The following is a 15728-nucleotide window of genomic DNA, read 5'->3' as shown; positions in this document are numbered from 1 at the left end:
CCATAAATGTGTGACACCCCGAGTACAGACGGGCCTGGGACAGGGCAGGGGCTACGGGACAGCAACGGTGTCCCCGTCAGCAGCTGGGGGGCTGATTTCACGCCACATTGATCCCTTACGGTGGGTTTTAAAGAAACACTGAGTGTCCACGACGGTTAAAATCTGCACAGGGAGGCTGGGCACCCGTGAGGATGGTGACACCGTTGAGGGTGTCACTGCTGTGAGTGTCACCGCTGTGCGGGTGTCCCGCCTGTGACCCGGCCCGGCCGCCGTAGCCGCCCTCCGCCCCGGAAGCGCTCCCGTTGCCATAGCGCCGCTGCCGGAAGGGCGGAAGATGGCGGTCGTGGCGCTGGCGCGGCCGGAGGAGCCGGACGGCTCTTTCCGCCGGTACCTGGAGCGCTTGGGCGCCCTGCGCTCCCAGCCGGGCGCGGAGCGGCCCGACGGCGGCCGCCGCACCGAGCTCCACCTGCTCTTCGACCAGCTCATCTCGGAGAGCTGCGGGCCGGCGCCGGCGGCCGCGCCCAGCGCCCAGGTACGGCGGGGCCCGGGGCCCTGGGGCCGCGGCCGGGGAGGCGGGGGGGCGGGCCGGTGCTGGCGCTCGGGCGGGGCCGGGGGTCCGGGCCGCGGTGGCGTGGGGGGGCAGAATGCGCTCGCACGTGGGTGTTCACGTCACGCGGGTGCCCACGTCACGTGGGTCCAACGTCACGCAATTTGTAATGAATTGATTGTTTGGGACTGTGCTCCTTTCCCCCTCCCTGTCCCTCGATCCAACCCCGTGTTTGTGCCGCAGCCCCGGCTGGTCTGCCCCGGTGCTCCCGGGTGTCGTGGAGCAGCTCTGCAGCCCCGTGTCAGCCCGTCCCGTGTGGGGCCGTGGGAAGCTCACGAGCTGCAGTTCCATCCGTTGCGTTCCATTATCCACGCGTATTGATGTCCATGATATCCGCACAGATCGGGCTGTGTGATCAAAGTCTCAGCTGATGATGTGGTTTTCGCCCAGCTTTGTAGTCTCGAAATAATAAACCGAGGCTTTTCTTTTCCAGGATGTTTGTGCTCTGCTTGTCCAAGCCTGTCAGCTGGTTCACCTTGATCAGGAACATCTTGTCAGCAAACTTTGTCAGCTCATCCATCACTTACTTAACAGATTTCAGGTACGGAAGGTTTGGCCTTGTCCCTCCTTTCCCTGTGTGCTGGCTCCCTGGCAAGCCCTTCTGTCCTTTTACGGGGTCACGGAGCCGACCTTCATGACGACTTTCTCGGATTTTCACTATGTTGCTTATTTATTCCTAGCCAAGGTTCTGATCTGTGGCTCCAGCAGGCCTGAGAGGTTCCTGCTGTGAAAACAGCTCAGTCACAAATGACAGACCATTGGAAATACTCTTGGCTATGGGACACTTGTTTTGATATATCCACTTCTTAAGTGTTGACTGATTCTGTGATTGTGTGCGATCAGGTCACCCAAGTCTGTAATCAATATATCTGCGTGTATAGACTCCAACATGATGATGTTTTTTTGACCACAGTCCTTTTCTGCTGTGTCAGGTGATGGTTGATGAACAGAACTTGAATTTTCTTCTCTCCTACTGCATCTCTGCTCTTAAGCAGTGCCACTCTTGGACACACGTGGAAATTCTGCAAGCCTTAGCAGCTCTTGTTTACAATAATGGACCTAAATGTCAGAAGGTGAGTTTACAAGCCAAGAGAAAGTAACCACAAAAATATTTACACCCTTTTGCTATTTCCACTTTTCTTTTTCCTACAAAAAAAGACAATTAAAAAGCGTCATGTTCTCAAATCACCACACCTTTTATGTTAAGAATAATCCCGTTTAAATAGTGATTGATATTTGTAGAAGAGTAGAATTTGAGGTGTGATAGGTCTATATACCAGTAATCAGGACCACTTACTATCTGGCTTGAGCCAAAGGCACATTATCAAAGAAGGGCACCAGACTGACCACCCCGATGTGCCTGTGGATCAGGCAGGAAGAATGTGGGAAGCCTCACATTGCTCGTTACTCAGCAGGCTCCGCTGTGGACCCTAAAATTGATCCTGTAACCAGATCAGATCTTTTGCATGCAACAGGCTCAAAGCCATTTCAAAGTGGAGACTATTGGATATCAACCCTGAGGTCTGCACGAAGCTCCCTGTTCCTGCAGCATGACCGGGACTGTTTGATGCAATGAATTCTGCTGTCAGCAGCTCTTGGCAGCTCGCGGGGCAGTTTCTGGTGTTGGGCTGAAGCGCGAGGCGGTGATGCCAGCAGTTCCGGAGCTGCCAGCTTGCGTGGGTCTGTAGCCTGTGTAACCGCAGCAGTCTGGTACAGTGGTTACTGGCTGAGCTTTATGTCTGGGCATGAAGGATAAGCTTGGACTCGGTCTGAACTATGCTCATGCTCAATACTTTTAAAAAACAAAATAGAAGACCTTTGGAAATTAATATTTTCATGTCATTTCTATAATCTGTGGAATCTGAAATTGCAGCTGACAGATCTGTTTTTGTAGCATAGATATGTGTAGCTACCAAACAGAAGAGCCAGGAGGCTGAGGGAAGGGTATTGACCCCTAATGACTTCTGCTGGTTTGTTTTAGTATCTCCCGGATTTGCTGGGCAAGACTGGGCTCCTGGTGCAGTTCAGCGATTCGGCTCAGCCGGACGTGGAGCTCCGGAGGGCAGCGGTTCGCGGCATGGCCAACCTGTGTCTCAGGTGCGTACCAGCCGCCTCAGGTGGTGGAGCGGATGCTTTAGACGTACATCTGAGTGCAGGTACAGCTGCTGTGCTCTGTTTTTATAGTTATTGTCAGTGATTCTTTTTCAATTCATCCGTTTTTCTATTCCACATGCAAACATGCTGATGCCACAGCAGTCCCAAGTCCTCAGTGGTGTTCTCAGTGGTGCACAGTGAAAGGACAAGAGGGAATGGGCACAAACTGAAATACAGGAAATTCTGATTAAACATAAGAAAACAAAGAAAAAAAAAGGGAGGATTATCGAACACTTGGATCTGAGCTGGTGTAACTTTATAAAGCCGTGGGACAGACTGAACCAACCATCTGTCTCCTCTCATTTTAGCGTGCCTGGGCAGCCATACTTGGATGAGTCCTACAGAAATGCCTGTTTTCAAACTTTTCTAAGTGTGCTGCAGTCTTCAAAAACCTCCGATGTAGATGACATCACTTTTTGCATGGTGAGTGTAAGCCTAATTGCCTAGAATAATCTAATTAGGAGATTGTGCTGCTTGAATGTTGGAATTTGGAATGTATGAAATTTGGAATATTGTCAACTGGGATTTTGCTTAAATAGTCTCTTTTTTTTTTTTTTTAATAATCATAAGTAACTGTCCCAGTAATTATGTTGAGCAAGAACATAAGTGCCTAGAAGGTCACTTGAAAGAGGTGGACATTCAGTGTTTTGGGAAGGAAAAGTAATTCTGTCTTTTGGTTTCCAGTTACTGCAAAATGCACTGAAAGGTATCCAGTCGCTTCTCAATGGTGGGAAGATGAAACTAATGCAGACTGACCAGGTTGGATCTCTTCTTGCAGTATTAAAGGTAAATGCTTAAATCCACTTGGAGGATGAGGCAGACACAGGTTCCAGGTGCTTGTGAAGTGGGAAACAGCAGGAGAAGACAAGGAGGGAGCAGAGAGAGCGTGGAGGGCAACATTGTGTGGGGGAGAAAGGGATTGAGTTTCTCTCACAGCATCTTAACTGCACTTCCCACAAAAAATGTGAGAGAAAGACGGGAGGCTCATTTTTTTGGACCTCCTAAGATCCTTCTAGAGATGGTTGAATTTCAGGTGTTGCGTAGCTGTTAAGTAGCACGGGGAGAGGGGAGATCTGGGGGAAGGATCAGCAGCCCAACCAAAAATTGATGAAGAGCCAAGTATTTACAGTAAATCTTTGTGCGTTGAGAAGGGGGAGAATGCTAACGTTTTTGTGACTGTTCGAGAAATGCATGTTTCACGGACTGCCGGGACTGAGCATAGAAATGCCCGCAGCCTTGTACCCAGCTCCGCTGCCGCAGTACGACAAGAGGTCGCCCCCCAAACACGAGCAATCGGAACCGGCCGCCTTTAAGCAGACGGGGGTAAGCTGACATTATACCGATGCTACCGTTTGGTCATTGTGTGTGTGTTTGCTGCAGTTGTTCGTTACCTGGGGTGATATTAGTGGCTGAAAGGCACTTTGTGTTCTGAGCATGGGATACATTTCACATTCTTTGCTGTAAAGGTGTTGATTGTAAACCTCTGTGCTGCTTTGTGCACTCAGATGCTGAGAGCAGCAGGCTCTGCAGAGCCTGGCTTTCCTGAGTTACGCTCTGTGCATCAGTTATTCATCTGTAGCCAAGAATTCTTGGCCTACAGACAGGGGATTGGTTCCTGCAGACCAGGCAAAGCTTTTTATTTTATAGGTTACGTTTTCCCTCCTGACACTTGCACAATTGTTTGACTCTTTCTTAGGGAAGTCAAGTTCATCCAGAGGCTGATTTCCTCCTCCCTCCCCCATCTGTTCTGCTTAATCCTTCTGCAGGTTATTTTTTAACCCTGTAAATATTTTGGATTACCGATTATCTGAAAGACATTCAAGAAAATGAAGTTGTATAGTCATGTTGACTTGTTTCTTTGACATGTTAAATACCTACTGTAAATTAAAAAGAACCACAGAAGTATTTACTCTTCCTCTTTTTTTATTCACTTTTGTGTGAAATCTGATTTTTAACTAAAAGTTTTCTTGCAGATCTTTTGCTTTACTGATGAAGAGGCCAAAGCTTAATTTTTGAGGCTGTTTAGATACAAACTGCATACTTACACTAAGATATTTCTGTACTGGTTACTGTTGCTACTAATGAGCAGGGTTTGCAAACTCTCAGATACTAGAGAGGTGACAGTTTCTGTATGTACAGTATTGCACGTTCATGTGATTGCACTTTTGTGCAGTATTGTTGCATCGGAAGACGGCTACATAGCTGTGATAACTCTTGATTAAATTAAATCTCATCTGAAAACTCAGTTAGAAACTTGTATAATTTGCTGTTGATGCTCTATACAGACGACATGATTTATTATCTTAAACTATGTTTTTATGGTGGATTAGCAATTAGTTTTGTTTTCAGTTAAGACCTTTTTTCCTGACATTTACAACTATAAAATGTTTGCACGTATTTTCTTCAGAAGATTGAAATATAAATCTATTTTTTGTCTTACAACAGAACCGAAGGAGGAAGTCCAAAGGGAAACAAAAGAAGGGAGAGCTTGCAGAAGAAGGAAAAGAAGGTTTGAGCGATGCAGGAAACGAATCGGTGCTTGGAGCCGAGATGCTGAAATTGCACTTGGGGGACGTGCGGAGCAGCCCCCGTGCAGAGCCCGGGACCGGCGCTGCGCCCGGGGTGGGGAGGGACCCCTTGTCCTCGCGCTGCACCGCCTGGAAGAGGATCAGCAGCAGCGAGTCGGAGTATTCGGACGCTGAGGGTGGAATACAGAGCAAAGTGAGGTGATTGTCATTGATCTGAATAGAAAGCACGGTAGCAGAGCGTGCTGTTCGTAACAATTTAAGCTCATGTGTCATGTTAAAGCCCGGCTTTTGCTCCTGTTGATCTGGCACAACTTTTACATGTGTGCAGACTCTTCCATGTGATCTTAGTGCTTTCTTCTTAATCAAAACTCTTGGAGAAATCACTTTGCCTTTTGATTTTTGTGGTGATACGAATTACCGCCTTCCAATTTTCTTGTACTGGTTTCAAAGTGAATTTGTTCTTGGTCTAAAAAAATTCTTCTCGCAGCTCGCCACTCTCATATGTGAAAGAGATTACATCCATTGCTTCGCACTGCTGTGATTTCATTAGTCTTTTTGTTTGTTTTTTAGATCTTACCAAGCCAATGTTCGTCAAGGGGCTCTAGCCTGTTTCCTCTCCACTATAAAATCAATAGAAAAAAGAGTTCTTTACGGCTACTGGTCAGCGTTTGTTCCCGATGCACCCGGTATTGGCAGCCCCCAATCAGTGTCCTTGATGACGATTGCTTTAAAGGACCCTTCTCCAAAGGTGAGGCAGTTCTGAGTAGAGAAAGCATTGTATTCTGGTATTTTTTCCCTTATTAATCTTTAGAGTTGTTTTCTCTGGCCTTCAGTAAGTACTTTGGCTACTGTATCTGTATTGCTTGATCACCGTAACACAAGAAATAAGAGGATGTATTGGTTGAGGAAACAAAGGATTAGTTTTATAAATCTTAACATTCCCCATCAGCTTGAAGGAGGTGTTAAAAGTGGGTAACAGAACTTTCTTACCGTTTCAGACCCGTGCCTGTGCTCTTCAAGTTCTCTCAGCCATCCTGGAAGGTTCTAAGCAGTTTCTTTCTGTTGCTGAAGATGCCAGTGACCACAAGAGAGCTTTCACTCCTTTCTCGGTCACCGTGGCGTCCAGCGTGCGGGAGCTGCACCGCTGCCTCCTGCTCGCCCTGGTGGCAGAGTCCTCCTCCCAAACACTGACACAGATCGTCAAGGTAACTGCACCACACGTTTCAAATGCTGCCCAAGAGATGGTGTTTTTCTCTACATTATGTCTTGAAGATTACATAAATATTGGAGCTGTTGGGGAATACAGGGTGGTTTAAAAAGATGGACCCGGCTTCAAACACATAGTGATTTCAGATTGAGCCCATCTTTTTGGAACACCCTGTTGACTGTTGTCATCTCCCAAGGCTTCATGGACTGAGTCTGCCTACAGAGTCCTGGGGTTTCTTTTCTCTCCAGCACAACTCTTTTGTTCCTGCATTTCTTTCATGGAGTCTTTTTGGAGCTGAATCAACCTATGAAATGATTCTGAAAACTTTGAAACTGGAATCCCAATTGTCAGGAAAAACTATTGAAATTCCATGGTCTTAATGCCAGGTCATAGTAGTTAAATACTTGTTCTTAGGAGCCAAGTTTGTAACTGGTTTTCGAAACAGCAGATAATTGACGCATTTGTTTTCAGGTGCCCTCAGATAATTAGCTGTCTAAATGACCTAAATTGCAAATGTAAGAACAAATCTGCTGGAGGCCAGGCTGACATTGTAACCACTGCTCCATGTATGTTCTTTTGTGTGTTTCAGTGCCTTGCGAATTTGGTTTCAAATGCACCTTACAGCCGTTTAAAACCTGGGTTGCTGACGAGAGTTTGGAACCAGATAAAGCCATACATTTGCCATAAAGGTGTGGATATGTTATACTTTAATTTGACACTGGTTATTACAAAATAGTTGTGGATTCCCCCTCCCCACAAAATGTGCATTGCTGTCAAATTGTACGTTATGATCTGTCTCATCCAAAAAGCGCTGAAGAAGGATGCCGAAGGGTTGGTGAGATGCTAACAGACTGGATTTTCTTCCCCTGCCCTGTTCTTTCTTGCAGATGTGAATGTTCGAGTTTCCAGCCTCACATTATTAGGGGCCATAGTATCTGTCCAAGCACCTTTACCAGAGGTGCAGTTACTTTTGCAGCAGCCCAGCTCCGCAGGGCTGAATAACAGCGGCAGCGCAACCCCTCACCGCGGGAGCTGTGACTCGTGGAGGAAAGGCCTCCCCTCGGAGGGGGGCACTCCGGAGAACCCAGCGGGGTGTACGGAGCCCTGCTGGCTTCTCCGCCTCTGCGTTTCCATCATCGTGCTGCCCCGAGAGGACTCCTGTTCTGACAGCGATGCCAACTTAACGCTTTCCAGCGTTTATGAGCCCTGTCCCCTTCGGCTGGAGTCCTTACAGGTGGGGATGAGCAGGAGGTTTGTAAAATGAACGTTTTGATACAACAGCAAACTACCTCATGTCAGCCAGGCCTTGGACGTGGGTTGCCTTTGCTCCTTGCTCTTTCAGTGAGGTTTAGGCTAAAGCACTTGCTCACGCAGCATCTGTGCTGCTGTGACTGACAGAGCAGCGTTTTGATTGTGTGACTGTGGCTGCAGCATAACTGTCCCATAGTAACACCCGCTGTAGCAAGTACCTCAGCCTGTGGTTTTTGTTGCCTTCATTATTTTTAAATATTATTTGTCTGCGTGTCCTGACATCTGGTGAAGGCTGCGAACCTTCCCCATGCAAACTCCTCCATATAGAATCTAAATTCAAGTTTTGCTAGAGAACAGTGGGGAAGAACCTTGCAGCCAAAGAACAGTCTGCAGGGAGCTATGGAGCGATGCTGGTATGACTAAAGCGGTACCTGTGAATGTTGAGACTACAAAAAACAATACTATTTTGTAACATGCATCCCCAGAAGTCTCACTTTTACTCTGCAACTATGAATATTTGTTAAATCCAGCTTCACAGAACGCAGCAGCAATGTTACAGGTGATACAGAATATGTTGCTCTTACAGGCAGTCTTGCTTGGTTTTTTTTGCCACAGGAGACCTCACAGTAAATAATTCATGGTGTCGCTACCTGATAGTGCTTTTGTGGCCCTTTTTTGAACAAGATAATGGAATAGGGAGGTTTTTAATTAGCTGTATTATTCTAGAAGTCGTGCTGCAAGGTGTATCTGTTACATCAGAGTTTAGTATGTGGTCCAAGTGTTGATTAGCCCGTTAACATCCTCTCTGGGTGTATTTGGGGTATTTTCATTTAGCAGAAGGCGATGACACTGAGTGGACTTTCTTTGGTTTGTGTGTAGGTGTTGGCTCTTCTTGTGAAAGGTTATTTCTCGCTGGCTCAGAGCTATTTCCTAGAACTTGGAGAAGTGGCTTGCAGGTGCATGGAAGAAATGGATCCATCCATTCAGCTTCATGGAGCCAAAGTAAGAGCAGGGGGAAACGTCAGCATTGTTTTACCAAGTCAGTTTTACCTCTTCGTGTGCTTTGCCAATGCAGATAAGTGGGGATGAATATCCAGAGCATCTCTGGGTGCCCGCTGTAGCTCTTTGGCACTCGCAGTACCCCGACACTTTGAGAAATGTGCTTTCTGCTTCCAATCTTGAATTCTTAGCAGAATTTTGTTGCTCTGCTGAGTCACCAGGAAGCCTGGGAAATGCAAAGACTGTAGCGCTGGCCTTTCCCTGACGTAGCCTCAGCTGGGGCAGGAGCTGTCTGGCACCCAGAGGAAAGCTCAGCAAGACTTCCTCTTTGCACAGCAATTTGTTATGCTGTTCTAGCTGGAGACTTCACGTAAGAAAGGATTTTCCTCTCATTTCTTCACTACCAGGGACAGAATAGGGTCCAAACCAATACTGAATCTTTTATTTTAGTTACCTGGGTAAGTAAGTATAGCCCTGGGTGAAGGTTGCTATAGTTCCGTGGTACTTGAGTCATCCCTGGTAAAGATCTCATTGATTTTTGTTTCCTTGCAGCTTCTGGAGGAGCTGGGCACGGGGGTGCTGCAGCAGTACAAACCCGACTCCGCCGTGTCCCCTGAGCAGAGGGTGCCGCTCAGCCGGGTGAGTGTGCACACTCCTCCGAGGCTCCTTCCTTCGCCTCTGCACAGCGCTGCTGGCACAGAGACAGAGAAATCGATTGCAGGAAAGCAGAAAGGGACTCAGTACCCTGTGGCTTTATAGGTGCTGATATGCACAATTTTTATAGACTTCCTGCATTATTATTGTATCCAGTTTTTGTCTGTAGGCAGATGCGTTGTGTTGTGGTTATTTTCTTTTCTTCCTTAGAAAAAGACAATCTACTGTAGAACTTGAGCATAACTGCTGACTTTAAACAGGTAAACCTGGCTGCTTCCTCTGTAGGTTGTGACTTTCTGGACGAAGATGTTAAATGGCCCTTTGCCTGGGATTCTTCAGAACTCCCCACATGCGACTCTTCAGACCAGCGCCTGCGATGCCCTGTCCTCTATCTTACCAGAAGCTTTCAGCAGTCTGCAGGTAGGAGCGTGCTCCTTGCATCAGGGCGTTTTTACCTGTCTACCAGATTACAGTCGTATAAAGCCTTTGAAAAACTTACAAGGAGAGAGTAGAGAAACCTTCCAGATTTTTTGTACGTTCTGAACAAGTTGTGACTATTGAAGACTGGGAAAAGCAATGTTGGGTGTAGTCTGTCAAAATAATTAAGCTGCGGGTCACAGAAGCCGTTGGGCCCCACCACGAATACTCCGCCTCGGCGATGCCGCGTGGGAGATGGAGTGCAAGAATGGCATTGCACGAAGGAGGGGTGAAGGGTTGTTATTTTGCTGGTGAAGTCTTCGATGAGACAGCCGAGCAAACAGCCATGGGCTGACGTTGGTCACCAATTTGCATGCATGGTTTTTTCTTTTGGCTGGTTTTTGAAACACTAAACTGCAGTGATCGCCCTGGCAGGAGCAAACAAATGTGTTGGCCTTACTCTCCTTTTGCAACATTAAATATGCTTTTAAACATAAAAGCCTTGGCAGTGTGTCACCGCTGCATTGTGCAGCTCCTTTTGTGTCACTGTGCCCTTCTCGGTGGGGAGCGCTCTGCCAGATCTCATTTGCCCCAGAATTGCCGGTCCAGCAGTATCTCTGGAATTCTCCCTCTGGTTTCTCCAAGTACAGCGTGTACTTCATCCCCCTGTACTTTGATCCCATTCGCTCTCTTGTCCCCATGGCCGTGTGGGGTCAAGTCAGTGCCCACTCTGACCCTTTGCTCTGATGAAACAAGAATTTTTGTCATGGGTTGGTAAACTGACAATCTGTCCAGGATGAACTTAATCTGCCTGGCTGTCCTTGTTAATGAAGGGGAAAGAGTGAGGTAAGTAAGACGGGAAAAAGCAGCCGGTCCAGTCTGTTCTACCGCTGCTGGGCCATGCCTTCTGCGTTTGGATGATAGTTTGTATTTTGGTTTCCTTTGTGGGTTTATGTAACAACAACAAGATCATGCTTGCTGGAATCATTCCCATTTCCCACGTGGCATCCTGAAACGCCACTCAGTTACTTTAAAGAAAGGAGTGCTCTCTGAATGGTAGCTTCTATACATTCCACATATTACGGTCTTTCAGAGTATTTGCCAGTTGTCTTTGTGGGCCAGAGCTCTCTTGGTTTCCCTCTGGTGCCATCGCTGCTCCTCGTTGCAGGACGACCAGCAGATCCTATGCGTCACCCTGCTGCTGGGCCTGAACCACAGCGAGAACCCGCTGGTCAAAGCCGCTGCCGCGCGTGCGCTTGGAGTCTACGTCCTCTTCTCTTGCCTTCGGCAGGTCAGAACTGGCCGATTTTTCTTATTTTGAGCCATTTTATAACTGGTTTGGTGAACCATAAGATGTGGGGCGAGTTCTTTTGGAATGAGTTGACTTTCTTGATTCTGGTTTGTATGTGTACTTAGCTTTTCCTTTCTGTCTCCAGACCTCCTGCCCTTGTGTGGTGAACAGAACCAGTGCAAGTTTTTAATGTGAAGGCTTCACTTTTGCTTAAAACTAAGAAGTAAGGCTTATCTAGGGAAAAACGCTGGCTTATTTCCACAAAAAACCTGATCTCAGCTTGGCTCAGCTGGAAGACTCTGTAGTTTTTGCAGTGTGGCCTTAAATGAGGGCTTGTAATAAAAAATGTATGCGGTAGCTGACATTGAGATTTGATTCCAAAGTATTTTGAAAGAAAATCCTTTGCCATAGGCATGGGAATGAGAAGCAAACGTAATGTGCCATAGAAGGGAAGATTGGACAGGCAGCTCAGCAGGGAGTTTGGAGAAGCAATTACTTTCTTAAGAGCGGGATTTGATGAGTGTAAGATTGGCAGTCCAGGTAATTATGTTAAAATCCACGGTAACTAAAGCACCAATGAAATTAAATAATGCATTGAAACTTTTCTGTAACAACTACCCGAGAGAGGGGTGAACTTTGTCAGTGTGCAGGCCTAGACTGTTAACCAAGGGCCAAACGAAGCTGTACAGCGAGCACCAGAGACCTCTTTAAAGTTGTTGCCTGCAAAAGAACCGAGTAGAGCTGGTGTGTGTGCAGGTGGCGTTTGCCCTGGAAAGGCCACAATGTGTATGTTACTGAGGAAATCGCTCGAGTTTTTAAAACTTTCTGACTTTGCAGCAGTTTTTGCCTTTAGGACGTGATGTTTGTGGCAGACACAGCGAACGCCATTCTGAATTCCCTCCACGACAAGTCTCCGAACGTCCGTGCCAAAGCAGCCTGGTCCCTGGGCAACCTGACGGACACCCTGATCATCAACATGTACGTGAGTGCGGCCCGGCCCGGGGAACGCCCCCCTGCCCCCATTCCCACAGCGTCACACAGGGTCAAAAACAAGCCCAAATCTGGGTTGGATGCTTCGTTTTGAGCACTCTTCAGCTTGTGTGTCTCCCAGTGTGCGACAACGTATTATAAGTATCCCATGTCCCGCTGGGGTTGAGTTCTGCTAAACTGCATGGGTTTAGGTCTTTCTGATCATTAGTTCTGGAGTATATTCCAAGTTTCCTTTTCAGTTTATTTCTCCTGTGTTGCTGTGTGGAGTTGTGTGTTCCCTGGTTACTCCACTGTCACCATAACACAGAAGTAAAATTAATAAATATTTAACACTTCCTCAAGCCAAAGACTGAAGGAATTCTAACCTACTGTTACATTTTTAACAGGAGAAAGGGTTTATCATATATTCCTGCCTCTGAGCAATCCGTTGCCCTCTGTTTTTTATTAGACCCAACGCATTGCTAACCGGCTTTCTTGCATTGATAGTTTGGTTTTAAATTAATAAACATAGTGGTCACATGTAGGAAGGTCTGCCTTACATATTAGCCCTCTGAAGAGTGAAGGTTGTTCATAGGCGTTTATAAGGGATGGTCTCGCACCTTTGGGGCCGGATTGTCGATGCCGAGCTCTCACAGGGCGACTCTTCCCCCAGGGAGACCATGGGACAGCGCTTTCAAGAGGAGTTTTCTGATCTCCTCCTGTTGAAAATGTTACGGTCTGCGACTGAAGCATCCAAGGACAGAGACAAGGTATGAGCGAGGGGAAGGAGGGTGGAGCTACCATGGTGTGGTTAACTCTTGCATTTTAAAAAAATTTAAAAAAAAAAGAGGAAAAAAGGCACCAGTACTTTATATTGGGATGTTTGCCCCAGTGGACAGGGAGCTGCAGCTCAGCAGCCTCTCCTGAGGGCTGGGCTTTGGAGTTGCCCGTGTTGTTTACCTGCAGGGTGTTTGATTGCACTTTTCCACAGCGTGTGTGGGGTTTTTGGTTTGGTGGTTTTCTTTTAACCATCTGCAGGGAATGGTCTTTCTGGTGGCGTTTAGGGAGTTACCACCTGATAAGACACCAGGCTGATTCCAGATGGGCTGCTTGTTGGCTCTGAGCCTGATTTCCTAGCAGGCTTGACGAAGTCTTTGCCTATAAGCTGAAAGCCAGACTGGTTTTTTGTATATGTGTGTTCCAGGTAAAGAGTAACGCGGTCCGGGCCCTTGGGAACGTGCTGCATTTCCTGCAGCCGTATCACGTAGCGAACCCCAGGTTCAGGGAAGCCATCGAGGAATCTCTTCAGGCCCTTATTTCCACCGTTCAGAGCGAGGCCACGATGAAAGTGCGCTGGAACGCGTGCTACGCGCTGGGGAACGTCTTCAAGAACCCTGCCCTGCCCCTCGGTGAGTCGCTTGTCCCCCGGGCTCTGGATTTGCACCGTGGGGTGTGGGTTTGATCAGAAGGTCTGTTAGAAATGGGTTGGGGAGGAGGGGAGGAAGCAGAGGGAGCTGGATCTCGCTGTCGTGGCTTTCCCAGAGCTCTCGCCAGTGCAACAGGCTCAGATCCTGCAGATACAGGTACACAGAGTAACTGCTGTGTCCAGTTGGATGTCATGTCAGAAAGGAGCACGAGGATGGGATTATAGCTGGGAATGGATGCAAAATGACATTTTCCCCTTACAAAACTTCAGAAGATTAACTGTTTTTTAACTGCTTTTTAGTTTTATGACCTCTGAGTCTGTCGTTTAGACCAGTAAATGTGAGCTCATTAAATATTTAGCAGATACATTGACAGTTTTTTATATTTGACCGATTCAGAAGGGCTGTTTCGGTTTGGTTGGTTTTCCAGGAGAGGCCCCTTGGACAACACAAGCATACAGTGCACTTTCCTCGGTAGTGAAGTCCTGCAAGAACTTTAAAGTCCGAATCAAGTCGGCCATGGCCCTCTCCATCCCCAGCAGGAGGGAGTGCTACGGCTCCACCGAGCAGTTCCGCCACATCTGGGCTGCCTTGGTGGTCGCCTTGCAGAAGAGCGAAGACACCGAGGACTTCCTGGAGTTCAAGTACAGCGCCAGCCTGCGGACACAGATCTGCCAGGCGCTGCTGCACCTGCTCAGCCTGGCCCGGAGCACGGACCTGCCGCTCATCTGGGAAAGCATCGCCCGGGACGGGGATGCGATCAAATCCTATGTCTTGCAATATCTGAAATCTGGAGCTGAAGAAAACGAAGCAGGAACACACACAGACTCACGCGAGAGGGAGAGAGTGTTAAAAGGAGCTATCGAACATCTGGGTGGGATAGAGAAACAGCTGGGGGGCAAAGCCAGGGGGAGAGTGTCCGTTTATCTGGAAGACGTCTTGACAAACCACGCCAATGCCACTGAATTAACAGAGGCTTAGAAAGAAACACTTGTTTTGGTGAGCAGTAACTGACACTTTGGGCACAGAGCAGAAACGCCGCTCTCCTTTACGCAGAGCATCCAGAAGAAAAGTTTCCTGTTGCCGGTGTTAAACAATCTATTTCAAGCTTATTCAGATCATTCATAATGCCTGATGTAAAGATCTGTAGAACATAATTTTTACTTTTTAAAAAAACCTTATTTTATTTTTGTGTTTAGTGAACTCTTAAACTGTCCTCACGTGGTTTTGTTTGTGCTCTTACCTGTTACAGCATTACCACTTGGAAAACAAATGCCTTTCCCTTCTTTGTACGTTTTATAAAACCCGCCTGTTCCCTGAGCTTATCTAAAAGCATTTTGTTACGATTGCTGCTGTATTCAAAACGATGTTTGTAGAGGAGGGGTCTGGAAGAACTCTGTTTCTCTGAGAACTGCAAATGTTGTCATTCTTGTGTTCCTGCAATAAACCCAAATCTGCCAATATTTGTGTAATAGCTTAGAGCAAACAGGCTTTGCCTTTGCCTGTCGTTCCTGGGGTCTCACACCTGGCCTGCCCCCCGCGGCCTCCGCTCGCCTGTCTGCCAGAGCTCAGAGCCGCTTGTTTCCAGGGGTCGGTTCTGTGCTGCGTGAGCCACAACATCCAAAGTCGGTGCTGCAACGCTGGAATTTTGACTCTTCTATGGGACAGGCAGGGATGTTCTAAACGCTCTGTGGGTGTCTGCAGTTCTGTTCCCTTCCCATCTGTGACGCTGTGCTCTGCTGTGCTCCCGCGCCGGTGGAGGACGGAGCTCTCTGATGTTGCTGGGGACGAGTCAACGCCTCCAGGAATGAGCCGCCCTGCACGAGTTGAGCGCCTGCTGCCCTAACCTCGGCCTGGATGTTTGAGCAGAGCTCAGCGCGAGCCCTGCCCATCGTAAAAGCTCTTTGGGATACAACACTTATCTGCTTTGTTTTTCCATCCTTGCGGCTGGTTTCAGTGGGGCTCAAGTGTTTGAGTATCTGAGACCCCACTGAAAGCTGTGCCTGGTTTCTTGCCCAGGTTTGCTGCTATCTCTGTAGCAGCTGAAACCCGGGTGGCGAGGCAGATCTGGACCTGGTACCCAACACACGGCGGGCAGCAGCCGCGGGTGTTCCTGTGCTGGGCAGCAGCCCCTGTCCCATCTCAGGGTGTTCTGAACGGGGAAATCTCAGACTTTCTGCACCCCAAGAAACAAATGGGAGCAGCCGGGATTCCCAGTAGTGTGTGG

The 15728-nt window shown here is 47.8% G+C and overlaps 1 protein-coding gene across 1 annotated transcript; it reads left to right on the top strand.

Annotated features, from left to right (window-relative positions):
* The first annotated feature begins 314 nt into the window (after positions 1-314).
* HEATR6 (HEAT repeat containing 6) lies at positions 315-14962 on the top strand. The gene is made up of 20 exons (XM_065853305.2): positions 315-532; positions 1041-1148; positions 1540-1680; positions 2589-2704; positions 3070-3184; positions 3446-3547; positions 3947-4084; positions 5207-5487; positions 5860-6037; positions 6288-6494; positions 7086-7185; positions 7384-7730; positions 8627-8749; positions 9299-9385; positions 9686-9820; positions 10986-11108; positions 11962-12086; positions 12751-12847; positions 13282-13486; positions 13932-14962. The coding sequence occupies exons 1-20, from the start codon at positions 335-337 to the stop codon at positions 14480-14482; spliced, it is 3477 nt and encodes a 1158-aa protein (XP_065709377.1). The 5' UTR covers positions 315-334; the 3' UTR covers positions 14483-14962.
* Positions 14963-15728: the final 766 nt, after the last annotated feature.

Source organism: Patagioenas fasciata, chromosome 19 (genome assembly GCF_037038585.1).
Source record: "Patagioenas fasciata isolate bPatFas1 chromosome 19, bPatFas1.hap1, whole genome shotgun sequence".
In the NCBI taxonomy this organism is placed as follows: domain Eukaryota; kingdom Metazoa; phylum Chordata; class Aves; order Columbiformes; family Columbidae; genus Patagioenas; species Patagioenas fasciata.
This window is presented reverse-complemented; position numbering and strand designations above follow the sequence as displayed.